This window comes from Sminthopsis crassicaudata, chromosome 3, assembly GCF_048593235.1.
Source record: "Sminthopsis crassicaudata isolate SCR6 chromosome 3, ASM4859323v1, whole genome shotgun sequence".
NCBI classification, from domain to species: Eukaryota; Metazoa; Chordata; class Mammalia; order Dasyuromorphia; family Dasyuridae; genus Sminthopsis; species Sminthopsis crassicaudata.
Window position 1 is genome coordinate 651999100 of NC_133619.1, and position 14326 is coordinate 652013425.

Below are 14326 nucleotides of genomic sequence, written 5' to 3' on the forward strand. Positions count from 1 at the left end.
GAACTTGGAACTTTGTTCTCAGTGAGCAGCTTCAGTGCTGATGGGAGAGGGGATCTCCTGGTCGGACCACTCTGGAGCTCTGGGTGGGTGCGTGCACCACTGGTGGCAGATGCCCCCTGGGCACTGGTCCCCTCTAACTACCCCCGCCCTGAGGCCCTCTATGGGAGGTGCTGGGCAGTCCCTGGGAGGCTGGAGGAGGAGCTGGCTCATCCTGTGCCCCCACCTAACGTTGGGCAAATCCTTCCCCTTCCCGGGGCTGCCACCCCAAAGGCTGTTACTGACAGGGCCCGGGCCTTCCAAGGGAGCGGACGCAGGAGGGGAGAGGGAAGGGGGGATGGCCAGTGCCAGACGCGCTGTTAGGAGGGCAGAGGGTGAGGGAGCCAGGGTATGCCTGGACAGAGCCAGACGATGGGGTCCTTGGTCACTTGTGCATCGGTGTGAGTGTGGGAACGTGAGCACGTGTGGGTACTCGGGGTGGGATTGTGGAGAGTGGGGTGGGGTGGTACACAGGTGTGTGTGCAGACAGGGATTGTGAGTGCGCCCGCGCCCCCCCCCTGCTGAGATGAGGGGAGGGGCTTTTGCCCTCGGCCGCGTGCGGACCGTGAGCCACGCCCAGGAGGAGCGGCCCTCCTCCTAGGACGTTCCGTGGATGGCCCCGGGGTCCGCCTCGGGTGCCGGCGCGGTCTGACTCTCCGCCCCTCCCCCCAGGTGAAGCTGGTGTTCGTGGAGGACCAGGCCGTGGTGGAGACCGTCTTCTTCCTGACGTCCCCCATGATGGCCCTGCTGCGCCGCTTCCCCCTCATGCTGTTCTTCGACAGGCTCCCCGGGCTGCAGGGCACCTTCGACCTGGCCACCGTGCTGTGCGTGGACGACCGCGGGCGCGGGCGCGAGGTGGCCTGCTGCCTCACGCGCCAGACCTCCCCCGGCCTCCTGCGCTTCACGCTGACCTCGCTGGTGCAGAGCGTCCCCGAGATCAAGGGCCGCGTGCGCTGCGTCACCGTGGGGCCCGAGGTGGGCACGCAGCTGGAGGCCGTGCGCGAGCTGCTGCCGGGCGCGCGCGTGCAGATCTGCCGCGTGCAGGTGCTGGAGACGCTCTTCAGCAAGGCGCAGGAGCTGGGCGGCGCGGGGGAGGACCCGGGGCTCTGGCCGCTGCTCTGCCGCCTGGCCGGGGCCGCCTCGGCCGCCGCCTACATGGAGGCGCTGGCCGAGCTGCGCGCCACCTGCCCGGCCGCCTTCGTGGACTACTTCGAGCGGAGCTGGGCGCCCCGCCGGGCCATGTGGGTGCGCCTGTGGGCCTTCGAGACGGCGCGCAACGTGGACGCCTGCGCCCTGGTGCGCGGGCACCGGCAGCGCCTGCTGCGCGGCCTCAGCCCCTCGCCCACCGTGGCCCAGTGCATCCGCGACCTGGTGGCGCTGCAGCGGGGCCACGGGGAGGGGGAGGGGCCGGCGGGCGACGAGAGCCCCGGGCCGGGGCTGGAGAATGGCGGCCGCTGGGGGTCGCAGTGGGGGGACCGAGGCGGGCGGGGGGCGCGGGCCGGGGAAGGAGGCGCGCAGTCGGGGGGCGTCCAGGGAGGAGAGCCGGGGGACAGGGCCGAGTGGGGGGCGCGTTTCGGGGACAGAGACGTGCAGCTGGTGGACGGAGGGGAGAAGGAGGCGCAGCTGGGAGACAGGGGGAGGTTCCTGTGGGAGAGAAGCGGCCACTTGGGAGAGCGCAGGGAGAGGGGCCGGCAGCCGGGGGAGCGCGGAGACAGGGGGCTGCCCTTGTGGGAGAGGGGCGTGCCGCTGGCGAGCAGGGGGGGAGCGGAGGCTGCCGCTGGGAGACCGAGGGGACAGGGGCTTCCGTTTGTGGGAGCGAGGCGTCCAGCTGGGGGACAGAGAGGCGAGCCGGACGCAGCTGGGAGACGGCGACGTACAGCCGGTGGCCGGAGGGGAGCGCACGGAGTGGGCAGCGGGCGGCGTTCCGCCGGACGGCAGGGGGGACAGGGCGTCGCGTTCGTGGGATGGAGGGCAGAGCGTGCAGCTGGGGGACGGAGAGGAGCCCGGCGCCGCCCTGGGGGAGCTGCAGGGAAGAGGGCGGGCGGGCGGGGTCGCGGAGGAGCAGCAGGGAGCCCGGAAGCGGCCCCGAAGTTCCCCGGAGGAGGAAGACTGGGAGCTGCTGTCCAGATTCCGGGCCGTGTGCGGGCCCGAGCTGGCCGGCCTGGTGGCCGAGGAGCTGACCTTCGCCCGGCAGCACGGGGTCAGGGGCTTCCGCTGGACCGGCTCGGGCTACACCCTGCAGGACGGGACGTCGGACTTCCTCCTGGACGCGGCGCTGACGCGCTGCAGCTGCTCCATCCACGCCGCCCGCCACCTCCCCTGCCGGCACCTTTTTGCCGCCCGCCTGGTGGTGGGGGCCGCCCTGTTCCACATGGACCTGCTCAGGGACAGCTGGGGAGGGGCCCCCGAGCCTTGAGCCTCGCCCCCCGCGCCTCCCGCCGCCAGGAGTGAGGGTGCTCGCGCCGAGGTCCAGAAAGCGGGGAGCTCCCTTCTAGCCTCCCTCGGGGAAGGACCAGTGCTCGGAGATCCCCACCCCACCCCCGCGCGGTGGGCGGAATGAGCCCTCGGCGGCGTCACCGGACTCTCCCCCCTCCCCGTCCCCCGAGGAATGGAAAAGGTGATGGCGGAGGGACGGGGCAGCGGAGGATTAAGATGAGGAAGGAAGGAGAGGCTGGGGGGAGGGGGGAGGGAGGAGAGCCGTAGGTGTGTGTCTGTGAGAAGGTACGGGAGGGGCCGGTTCGCTGACTCCCTCTCGGGGTCCCCCACTCAGCCCAGGGGCGCTCGGCCGGGAGGAGGGGGAGAGCGGGAAAGCTGGCGGGGGGGGGGGGATCCCCCCGTCCGCCTCGCAGGAAGAGTGAGAGCGCACCTCTGCTCGCCCCAGGAGGGCATGTTCTGGGGAGGGGCCAAAGGGGCGGGGCTTTCGCATCCCCTCCAATCCCAAGCATTTCCAGAGTTCCTAGCGGGTGGCAGGCTAGGGAAGAAAACGAGAAAAAAGAAAAAAAAAAAAAAAAAAAAGCTAGCTTTTCCTCCTAGAGCTTAAGTTCCCCTGGGGCCGCCGGCTCTCTCCTCAGGTCTGTCTCTAGGCCGAGGTGGGGCTGGGGCTTCTGTTGCTTCTGCCATGAGTTAGATCTGGGAAATCTCAGAATCCCTTGTGTCTCCCTGGGCTCCGCAAATGTGGTCGTTGGGTTCCCAGCGCGGACGCTCACGGTAACAAATGGATCTATTCGGGGACTTGTTAGTTTCCTCCATGTGTATCCTGAGAGCGAGCTGTGCGGTGGAATTCTGAGCAAGTCCCTTTCCTCGGGCCTCAGTTTCCTCATCGGTAAAATGGGAGAGTTAAATGGACGTTTGAAGCCCTCCATCCTAGATGATTCTAGAGAATGATCAATAAATGGGATTGAGCTGTGGGGGCTGGGATGCTTGGGAAAAGCATTGGGATTTGGGGTTTCCGGAGCTCTAGACCCTGTAGTTCCTTCTGTCTCCCTGGTTCCCATGGGTGGTAAAGCATCCAGAAAGCTGCAGGATTCTAGCTGTCCGGCCAACCTGAGGGTGGGCCCGTTCCGGTGGGAGTGGCTTGGGTCTCTACGTCCCGAGCTCCCGTTACCAGGGGATTAGAGCAGTTAGTGTAGGAGAGCGTGACGGACACCCATTAATTTCCTGAACACTAGAGAGAAGTAGTACGCAGAGCCCACATTTGAAACCAGCATATCTAACTTCAAATCCAGTGCCCTTTTCACCGTATTCCTCTGAAACCTGGGCTGTGGGATGGAATGGAAGAGACGAGACCCGGATGGGGCATCTTGGAACATGGAAGGTTTGGCTTGGTCCTCAGCCCAACCCCACTGTCCTTGTGATGCTCATTGATCTCTAGTAAACTTCTTTGGGCCTGGTACATGCGTGTCTTCATCCATTGTGTCCTTGGTTTGCTGATTGAGCTTTTCCATGGGGGCAGGAGGCTTTACCAACCCTGGGCCTCAGGCTAGGCGACTCTGAAGTTTGGTCTGGGGAGTTGATTATCAGATAAACCTGAGCTGCTGCCTCTTCTAAGTGATATGATCCGAGCAAGTTACAATCCAGCAGGAGCCGGAAAAGACATCACACCTGCTCTAGTTGGACCTGAATCTGAACCATTCCCTTACCCATGATCCTCTATTTTCTTAACTATAAAATGGGGCTGCTGATTCCTTCCCCCATCCAGATGCACCCCTGTTGCCTCACCCAGGCTGGAGGAAGGAAAGGAAAGGCTCCAGCCTGGCACTGGATGGGGGGATTGTGGAGATTTTGTCTGCTTCCTCGCCAGGGATTGGAGTTTGGCCTCTGAAGTTTTTGGCCATAAGGACACATTCATTCAGTTCCATGGAATGACTATGTAGTAAACACCTACTATGTGGCAGACATTGCTTACATCCTATTGGGGGGGGTTTCATTTGGCAGCACTAAGAGGAAGGGGATCATCACACGTCATCATGAATTGGAGAACCCTTCGGTGCCATTTGCCCAAAGCTCTTCTCACTAGGCTAGCTGGCAAGTGGCCTTGTGACTAAAGCTCGAAGGCTTGCTGGCAGCGGAACCCCACTGCTCTAGGGGCGGCCCATTCCAGATGGAGACTCTCCGGAATGAAGAACCTTGCTTCTGCCTTTCCTTGTTCCTATTGGCTTTTCCTTGAGAGCCCTTCCTCTCTACCCCCCCCCCCTTTTTCTTTCTACAAGGTTCTTCATCACTCCGGAGAGTCTCCATTTAATTAACATCTTTCTTAAAAAGCGATGCTTTAAAAAGAAAGACTGCAGAATAGATGTCTAGACTGGCTCCATCAGAGAGGGTCAAGGGGCAGCTCAGTACCTCAGGGAGCTAAGAGCTGACTCAATAGATGGCTACGTAGGGGTGAAACAAAATGTGTGAGAGGGAAGTCGTAGGGTGGAAAGGCATGAAGGCTCCTGATGGGAGCTGTCCGGCCCCGTGACCGGTGGGAATGGGGGGGGGGAGGGAGGAGGAAGGGAAGAACTGGGCCACTCTTTGGGGCTGGGCGGGGCACGTGAGGTGGATGGTAAAACGTTCCCGTCGGAAGGGGGGGGTTGGCTGACCCAGAGATAGGGTCCGGCTGGATGGAGGGGGATTTCAGGGAGGAGGAGTGGGGGAGAAGGCGGACTTAGAGCCGATGCTTCCTCCCTCCCAAGGCGTTGTAGCCACCCGGACCTCGTGCCCCACCTCCAGATACCAGGCAATCACCCAGATCCGCCCCCAGGTTCAAATCAGGCTCCACCCCTGGAACGCCACTAGATTCAGATCCCATCCCAGGTAAACTGACAATCAGCCACACAACAAACATTTATTAAACTCCTACTATGTGCCAAGCGCTGTGCTAAATTCTGGAGAATCAAAGAGGCCCTGGAGAAATTCGCAGCCTACCGGCGGAGACTCCAAGCAAAGCGAGCAGTGTACAGGATAGGTAGGAGAAAATCTACCGACGGAAGGCACTGACCAACCCTCACCTCCTCAAGGCCTTGGTCCTAGACCCCATTTGGGCAAGATAGCGAGTGGTTTGTCATTTCCCTCTCCAGCTCATTTGACAGATGGGGAAACTGAGGTAAGCAGTCTGAAATGATTTGCTCAGGGTCACTAGTAAGGGAGCGAGTCTGCATTACCGCAGATGTTCCGCACTCCAGACCTGGCAGTTCAATTCACTGCGACACCTCGCTACCTCAGGCCCTGCCTAGAGACATCTTCAGGCTCAGTGCCAGGGAAACAGTCAACCTTAGGCCCCGCCTCAGGGGCCACTGGCCCCACCCTCAGGAGGTCACAACCTGGTCCAGGTTCCACCCCGGTCCTTAGGCTCCGCCCAAGCGTCAGCATCTCTCACCGTCGCTATGGCAACAGTACGTGCTTTCCTAAAGTCCCGCCCCCTCACTGCTCAGAGAGTCCAAAGACAGTCGGCCTCCTCTCCAAGGCTCAAGAATTGAGGGGAAGTCGAAGTAATTCAGTGAGGACTACCTTTCCCAAGATGCCACGCGCTCCATCACTCAGACGGCGGCCGCTGACCAGTCCTGGGAAGGAGATCCGCGCGTGCGCTAGGGGGGTCGTCGCCCCTCCGCTGGAATTTCTTTAAGAGCATGTGCGGAAGGGGCGGGACGCTGAAGGCGCGAGGCATTGTGGGCTTGTCTCCCAGGCCGCTGGTCGGGGGGCTAGTTCGGCGCCGTCATCTCTCGGGGAGCAGAGGAGGGGGCAGGGGTGGAGGCGGAGGCCGCTCCTGTCTCCATGGTAACACGCCCGGCCGGGAGGGGAGGGGTGGCCGTGGCGATGGGGGAGGGAGGGAGAGCGGCCCTGATCGCCATGGTGACGGAGGGTGGTAATGAGCGGGAGCGCGGTGGGTCTCTATGGTAACGAAAGGAGGTGGGGGATGGGGGTGGCGCGCTGCAGCCCAGAGAAGTTCCCGACCACGGCCATGACCCAGGACCCTTCACCTTTCTCCTCACTCCCCAGCTCTTTAGACCTGACCTCATCCTGTCTCCAGCCCCCAATGAAGTTGTGCCCATCCTCATCTTCATCCATTGGTCCTGACGGTGCCCCTGCCTTCCCCTCCCCCTCCCGGCTCCCGCCCCCATCCTGGCCTCCCTCTCCCACAGTCCTGAGCTCTCCCCCTCTCCAGTTCCTCCCTGGACCCTCTCTCATTCCCCTCAGTCCTGCCCCTCCCTGCGATGTCCTCTGGTCCTCACTCCCCCCATCATCACCTCTTCCTCCACTTCCGGCCTCCTCCTCAGCCTGTCCTGGCCTTCCCCCCCCCCCCCCCGGGAGCTGGGGTCTCACCCCCACCCTGTTTTCCATCGCCTTTCTCCCTCTGACCCCGGCCCGAGTTGTCCGGCCCCGGCCTGTCCCAGCTCTCATCCCCTCCCTCTTTCCCACAGACCTCTCTCTCCCCTGGAAGCCGCCCCGCCCCCTCCAGCCCGACCCCGCCTTCCTCAGGGAGTGTTTGGGGTAGGGCCCCTGGCAGGAATCGCCCTCTGCCTAGGGCGAAGATGCTTCTGGTCCTTGGGATGGAGGGGATCCCTGGCAGAGGGGGGGCCGGAAGTCACAGAGGTGGCAGCGGGCCCCAGGACTTAGCCAGCCAGGCTGCAGGAGGAGGCCGAGGAGGAGGGCCTGTGCTCGGGGCCTGGGGGATGCCGGAGCGGGGCCCAACGTCGGGAGAGGGGGGGGGCCTGGATCCCAAGTGCCGGGTGGCGTGAAGGCAGAAGGGTCCTCTGGGAAGGGCTTTGAGCCCCAGAGCAGGCGAGAGGGAGCCAGCGCAGTTTATGGCGGGATCGGTACTTTAGTGGCCAAGTGGAGGATGGACTGGCCTGAGGGGACTGGAGGCAGGCCGGCCCCCCCAGCAGCTGCCGAGGGAACGCGGGTAGAGGTGGTGAGGGCGTGCCCAGGGTGGGCCAGGCCAGAGGAGAGACGTGAGGAGGCCAGGGGCACTGACTGCCGGGAGAGGGAGGACGGAGAGCGAGGAGCTCACTTTGTCCCTGTGGGGCATACTAAGGGAGGGAAGGGTGCTCCCCCAGAGGGAGCAGGAGGAGGGGGTAACGGGCAGGTTCCAAGGCCGCTGAGAGGACAAGGAGGAGGACTGAGGGAGGGGCTGGGCCGCCAAGGTGGCGGTCTCTCTGGAGAGCAGCCCGGGTGCACTGCCGGGTGGGGGTCAGCTTTAGGAGTGCAGACACGGCTTCTGGGGAGCTCAGACCCCAAGGGCAGAAGAGACGCCAGTGGGAGGTTTGTGGGGGGCGGTGCAGGCGGTGAGGAGCAGCCAGAGAGAGCGGAGACGTGGGGGGCCGTCTGTGAGGGAGAAGGGGGGCCAGGGCTCCCGGCTGGGGGCCTCGGGGCGGTCCTTCCTGCCCCTCATCTCTGGCCACCTCCCTGGTTGCGGGCAGGTCCCAGCCCCCGCCCCGGGATGCCCCCTCCGCCGCCCTGCCGGGGCCTCACGGTGCTCCTGCTCTCCATCCGCAGCCCGAGGAAGGAGCCCCCCGCTGCCCGGGCCCCGCCGCCGGCGCCGCCGCCATGGGCGAGCTGGGCCTGGGCCTGGAGTTCCACACATGGCGCCACTTCAGCAGCTTCTTCGACGACTGGTGTGAGCGGCACAAGGTGCTGTTCATCATCGCCAGCCTCAAGCCCCTCATCTCCCTGCGCCAGCCCCCGCTGCCCTACCTGCCCAGCCTGGCCTCCACCCTGCGCTTCCGCTTCGTGCGCCTCATCTGCAAGCACAGCGGCACCTACGTGGGGCAGAGCGTCGTGCAGCGCGACCAGCAGTGAGTGCCCGGCGTGGGCAGGCCCTGGGGGGGCGGGGCACAGGCAGGACCGAGGGGGCGGAAGCAGCAGGCCCGCCCGAGGCTCGGGTGCGTTCCCTGTGGGTAGGAGGAGAGCCGGAGGGCGCTGCCTGCGGTGCATGGCAGGGTTGGTTGTGGCCCGGCAGCAGCCAGCCTGCCCGAGAGATGGCATCTGAGGGGCTGGCTTATCAGGCCGGGCTCTGCTGTCCCGGGTGCTGCCTGGTCCTCCCCTCCCCCCTTCCTCACTGTGCTCCCTGCTGCCTGGTCCTCCCCTCCCCCAGCGGTCTGTCCCCCCTTCCTCACCTCCCTCCCTGCCGTCCGACCCTTCCCCCTTCCTCACGGTGCTCCCTGCTGCTGTCTCCCCGCCAGGAGCCAGAAGATCGACTGCCCGGCCCTCATCACGCTGCGCCTGGGCCCCAAGAAGGACCGGCTGGTGGTGACGGAGGCCAAGCTGCAGCACAACCACCAGCTCTCCCCGCGGGAGTTCTCGCGCTGCTTCAGGCGCAGCCAGCTGGAGGCCAGCCTGGGGCTGCCCATCCGCATCACCAACAGCGTCTCCAAGCGCTTCCTGGCCCCCGACCTGGTCTGGAACCTGGAGGACTACAGCCGGGCCAAGGACAAGGGCATGTGCCAGCTGCTCGGGGAGATGCACGCCCTCTTCCGGGCCGACCCGGGGGCCAAGGTCAAGCTGGTCTTCCAAGAGGACGTGGCCATCCTCAACTCCATCTTCCTGGCCACGTCGCACATGCGCCAGCTGGCGCGCTCCTTCCCCCGCCTCCTCTTCTTGGACCAGGCGGCCGGCCTGCCCGGGGACTTCGAGCTGTACTCTGTGCTCTGCCAGGACGCCAACGGGCGGGGCCGCGAGGTGGCCTACTGCCTTGCCCGCAGGGGCACGCCCGACCTGCTGGTCTTCATCGTGGCCTCTCTGGTGCAGAGCGTCCCCGAGATCAAGACCCTGGTGGAGTGCCTCACGGTGGGCGTGGCCTGCCTGGCGGGGGTGGACGCGGTGGAGGAGGTCCTGCCCTGCGCCCGCGTGCAGGTGTGCCGCGCTCAGGTGCTGGAGGCCCTGGGGCGCCGGGCTCGGGAGCTGGCGGTGCCCGGGGAGCGGCGCATCGTCAACCTCCTGCACAACCTGGCCCACGCCGCCTCCCCCAAGGTCTACAGCCAGTACCTCAGCGACCTGGAAGACGTGGCCCCCCTGGAGTTCCTCCGCTACTTCCTGGAGACCTGGCACCCGCACAAAGGCACCTGGGCCGCCTGCTGGGCTTACTACCGAGGGGAGAGCTGCCCCTTCGTGGACCACCTCGAGGCTCACAGGCAGAAGCTGCTGCCCGCCCTGGCCAGAGACACGTCCTTGGCGGGCTCTGTTCGGGGCTTGCTGGACCTCGAGAGCCTGCCCGTGGAACTTCAGGGGCTGCAGGCCGAGGAGGTGGCCGAGCGCTACCAGGCGGTGGGGCCTGGGGAGGCGGCTGCCCTGGCCGCCGAGGAGCTGGCCCTGGCCCGCCACGGCGGGCGCATCCGGCCGGCCGAGGGCGGGGGCTTCGTGCTGGAGGGGACTGTGCGGGGAGCCTCCTTCACCGTGGGGGCTGACCTGGCCTCCTGCAGCTGCTCCATTTTCACAGCTGGCCACCGGCCCTGCCGCCACATCTTCGCCGCCCGCCTCTGGGCGGGGAAGGCCCTCTTTGACATCAGCCTTCTGCCCCCCGCGGGTGGCGACGATGGGTAAGGGCCTTGGTGGGCCCACGCTGGGGCTTCGCACAAGCTCCCACCCTGAGGAGGCAGAGGAGGAGGCCGTGGCTGTGCCTTCCTCCGGAGCCTGTTTGCTGGCCCTCAGATGGGTGCCGGCGGGGAATGGGGGTGCCCGCCAGGCTGGCAGGGTGGGCGCCCGCCACGGAGGTCAGGGGAGAGCAGGGCAGTGTTGTATGTCTTCTGGCAAGAATAAAACGCATTCTGTCGGCTGTTCTACCTCCTCCGAGTTGGGCCGCTTTTTTGAGGAAAATGGTGGTTGGATCTTGGCCTTGTGAGTTGTGTGATGGAGGTGAGGTTGTGTAAATGATGACGAGGGCTGGAAACCCCGAGAACAGACTGCCCTCTTGGGCTTCCTCAGCTCGGTCAGTCCAGTGCACCTTTTAAACACCTACTGTGTGCAGAGCCAAGTGTCCTTTGGTACCGGGAGCAGAGCAGGGTTTGGATGTGATCTCCTAGAGCTCACGGGTGGGAGGTTGAGGGACCACATGGACCTGTCCCGTAGAGAAGCACAGAGTACCAGGCAAAGTGCCCCCTTACCTGGTGGGCAGGGGAGGGGAGACTATGAAAAACCTCTCTGGGGAGGGCCTGGGAGCTGGTCACCGAAGGCCGGGCAAGTGTGGAAGGGGAGGAGGCCAGTGAGCCATGCTGGGCGTGGGGGAAGGAGATGTGGCTCAGAACTTCTGCTGACCCGTGGCTGAATCACAGGGTCCGAGACCTACAGGCAGAACTGGCCCTTGAGGCATCCATTTTGCCACCCAGCTGGCTGAGCTCAGGCCTGCTTTCAGGGATTGACTGAAGGTCCCTGTGCTCCGGGAGTTAATCCTGAGCGATTGGACCCAGGCTTTCAGATCCAGCACACTTGCCTGTCACTGGCGAGCGCTGGCCTGTAAAATGGGTGGGTGGGTGGGCTTGGATCAGGCCTTTTTAGCCTTTTTGAGTGCCAGCAGTGAAGCCTATGGATCCATTCTTAATGCCGTTGACTTGCTAGTAGTATTTTTCCCTCTTAGATGTCAATACATTTTTTTAAAACATTCATTTAAAAACATTTTTTAAGTTCCAAATTTTCTTCCTCCCTCCCCTTCCCCTCTTTAAAAAGGTCATCTTCATGTAATCCTGCAGAAATATTAGTCGTTTTATGAAAGAGAACCAGATCAAAAGGAAAAACCAGAAAAAAAGAAAAAGGTAGAATGTTTCCATGTGCATTCCCACTGCACTTCTTTCCCTATTGGGGGATGGGAGTTCTCATTGTGGGTCTTTAGGAATTGTCTTGGATCATTGTGTTGCTGAGAAGAGCTAAGCCATTCACAGGTGGGCACCGCACAATGCCACGGTCACTGTGTACGTTGTGTTCTTGATTCTGCTCGCTTCACTTTGCATCAGTTCATGTCGATTTTTCCAAATTTTAGAATAATGTTTGTAAATGCAAAACAGACAAACAAATAACCAAACCTAGCATTATAAAGAAAACTAATTACATTGAAATCTAGTTATCAGAATATTTATTAGAAAATGGAGGGACTTAAGAACTAAGAAGGTGTCTTTAAAAGTTTTCCTCAATTACATGTAAAAACAATTTCAAACTTTTTAAAAAATTGAATTGCAAATGCCCTTCCTCCTTTCCCTTCTCCTTTCATTGAGAAGGCAAGCCATTTGATAGAGATGATACATGCGTAAGTCATACAAAATATAGGTCTATATTAGTCATGCTATGAAAAACCAAACAGGAAAAATAAATAAAATTTAAAAATATATAATTCTATCCGCATTCAGATTCTATGAGTTTGTTTTCCTTCCAGATATAGATAGCATTTTTTAAACCATAAGTTCTTTGGAATTGTCTTGGATCATTGTATTTCTGAGAATTAGCTAAGTCTTTCACAGTTAATCATTGTACAATATTGTTACCTAGTGCGATGTTCTCCTGGATCTCCTCATTTCACTTTGGATCAGTTCTTGTATCTTCGAGGTGTTTCTGAGAGCGCACTCGTTTCTTATAGCACAATGGTTTTCCATCATATGCCATGATTGGTCAACAGTTTTCAATTGATGGGCATCCCTTCAATTTCTAATTTTGGGCCACCATAAAATACTGCTATAAATATTTGGGAATTATATGTACATAAATATTTATAGCAGTTTTTCTCCTTTTTTATTCCCTTTTTTAAAGGGAAATAAAAAAATCTGGTAATAGCATTTCTGGGTCAAAGGACTTATACAGACGGTTTTATAGCCCTTTGGGCATAGTTCCAAATTGCTCTCCAAAATAGTTGAATCAGTTCACAACTCCACCAGTAATGCATTAGTGTCCCAGTTTTCCCACATGCCCTCCAATATTTATCATTTTTCTTTTCTTTTCATATGAATTGCTCTGATCCATGTAAGGTGATATCTCAGAGTTCTTTTAATTTGCATTTCTGTAATCAATAGTTACTTAGGACATTTTTTTCTAATGACTCTAGATAGCTTTGATTTCTTAATCTGAAAAGTACCTGTTCATATCCTTTGGGGGAAAAATGGATATTCTGTGAAACCGAGGGTTTTCAAGCATTCCTGATGAAAAGACCAAAGCTGAATAGAAAATTTGACTTTCAAATACAAGACCCTAGAGAAAGTAAATAGAAAAGAGAAATCAGTAGACTAAGCTGTTTACAATCCTTCATGTGGAATGGCTTTTATCAGTTGGGGAATGTCTCTTATTTTTATAAATTTGGCGCATTCCTCTATATATTTGAGAAATGAGGCCTTGCTATACATTTTTCAGTTATGATTATTAACTATGTATTTATCTGTCCTATTTCCCCTACATTTATCTTGCATTCATTCTCTCTCTCTCTCTCTCTCTCTCTCTCTCTCTCTCTCTCTCTTTCTCTCTCTCTCTCTCTCTCTGTCTCTTCTTTTTTCTCTGTTTTTGTCTCTCTCCTTTCCTCTCTCCTTCTCTCCTCTCCTCCCTCCTTTCACTCTGTTCTTTCTCAAAAGTGTTTTGCTTCTCACTGCTGCCTCCCTCTATCCACAGTCTCTTTTGTCATTTGTTCTCCCTCACCCCCTGACTTTTCTCCTTACCCTCCTTGTTTCCTATATGGTAAAATAGAATTCCTTATTCCCAGCAGAATGGTATGTTGTTATCTCTTTGAGCCAGTTGTGATGAGAGTGAGATTTAAGTGCTCCCCCCATTTCCCTCCTCTTCCTCTTTACTATAAATGCTCTTTTGTGCCTCTTTGACATGATATATTATCCTTTCTCCTCCCAGTGCATTTCATCCCTTAATTTTATATTTTTAAATATCATTCCCTTGTAGTCAAATACCCTGCCCCTGCTCTTTGTTTAGGTATACTCCTAAACTGCCTCAGTAATGAGAAAGTTCTTGGAAATAACATCTTCCTATGAAGTAATGGAAACAGTTAGAACCTGATGTCTGCCTTATTGATTTCTCTTTCCTATTCCTTACCTTCTCTTGAGTTTTGTATTTGAAAATCGAATTTTTTTTATTCAGCTCTGGGCTTTTCATCGGGGAATGCTTGAAAGTCCTCTATTTCATTGACTATCCCTTTCCTCCTCTCCCCCTGCAAAAACAAAAACAAAAACCAAAACCAAAAAAAAACAAAAAAAAACAACCTATTATGCTCAGTTTTACTGGATAGGTGATTTTTGGTTGTAATCCTGAGCCTTGTGTTACCCTGGCTGTGGTTCCATAATATTCAAATTGTTTCTTTTTGGCTGCTTGAAGTATTTTCTCCTTGACCTATGAACTCTAGAATTTGATTAAATATTCATTTTGTGATCTCTTTAAGAAGATAATTGGGGGATTTTTTTTTTTTCATTTTCTATTTTGCCCTCTGGTTCTAAAATATCAGGGCAGTTTTTCTTGAGAATTTTTTGAAAGATCATATTTAGGCTCTTTTCTTGATCATGCCTTTCAAGTAGCCCAATAATTCTTAAATGATCTCTTCCAGAGCTTTTTTTTTCAGTCATTTATTGTTCCTAATGAGATATTTCCCATTTTTCTTCTATTTTTCATTCTTTTGATTTTCCTTTATTGTGTCTTGATATTCATGGAATCATTAGCTTTCTTTTGCTCAATTTCACTTTTTTTTTTTTTTTCTTCTGAGGCTGGGGTTAAGTGACTTGCCCAGGGTCACACAGCTAGGAAGTATTAAGTGTCTGAGACTAGATTTGAACTCAGGTCCTCCTGAATTCCTCCTGAATCCACTGCGCCCCCTAGCTGTCCCATCAATTTCACTTTTTAAGGAGTT

General features: G+C 58.0%; 2 protein-coding genes across 5 annotated transcripts; both read left to right on the forward strand.

Moving 5' to 3' along the window:
• The first annotated feature begins 408 nt into the window (after positions 1-408).
• ZSWIM9 (zinc finger SWIM-type containing 9) lies at positions 409-3928 on the forward strand. Its single transcript, XM_074302664.1, is given in 3 exon segments — positions 409-435; positions 568-1545; positions 1547-3928. Coding segments are annotated over 3 exon segments (1911 nt in total). The 3' UTR covers positions 2453-3928.
• Positions 2494-10290, forward strand: LOC141564664 (uncharacterized protein ZSWIM9-like). 4 transcript variants are annotated; one of them, XM_074307399.1, is made up of 3 exons: positions 2494-2653; positions 8011-8309; positions 8697-10290. In XM_074307399.1, exons 1-3 carry the CDS (start codon positions 2645-2647, stop codon positions 10051-10053), a joined length of 1665 nt encoding a protein of 554 aa, XP_074163500.1. In that variant the 5' UTR covers positions 2494-2644; the 3' UTR covers positions 10054-10290. The 4 variants fall into 4 exon arrangements, with proteins under 4 accessions (XP_074163500.1, XP_074163501.1, XP_074163502.1 ...); XM_074307400.1 differs by lacking the exon at positions 2494-2653 and adding an exon at positions 5162-6291; XM_074307401.1 differs by lacking the exon at positions 2494-2653 and adding an exon at positions 6339-6593.
• The last annotated feature ends 4036 nt before the right edge of the window (positions 10291-14326 follow it).

Bases quoted from the DNA above. Each gene is read 5' to 3' on its own strand.
- LOC141564664 (XM_074307399.1), top strand. The intron at 8,310-8,696 runs GTGAGTGCCCGG...TCTCCCCGCCAG, and splicing joins GTCGTGCAGCGCGACCAGCA to GAGCCAGAAGATCGACTGCC.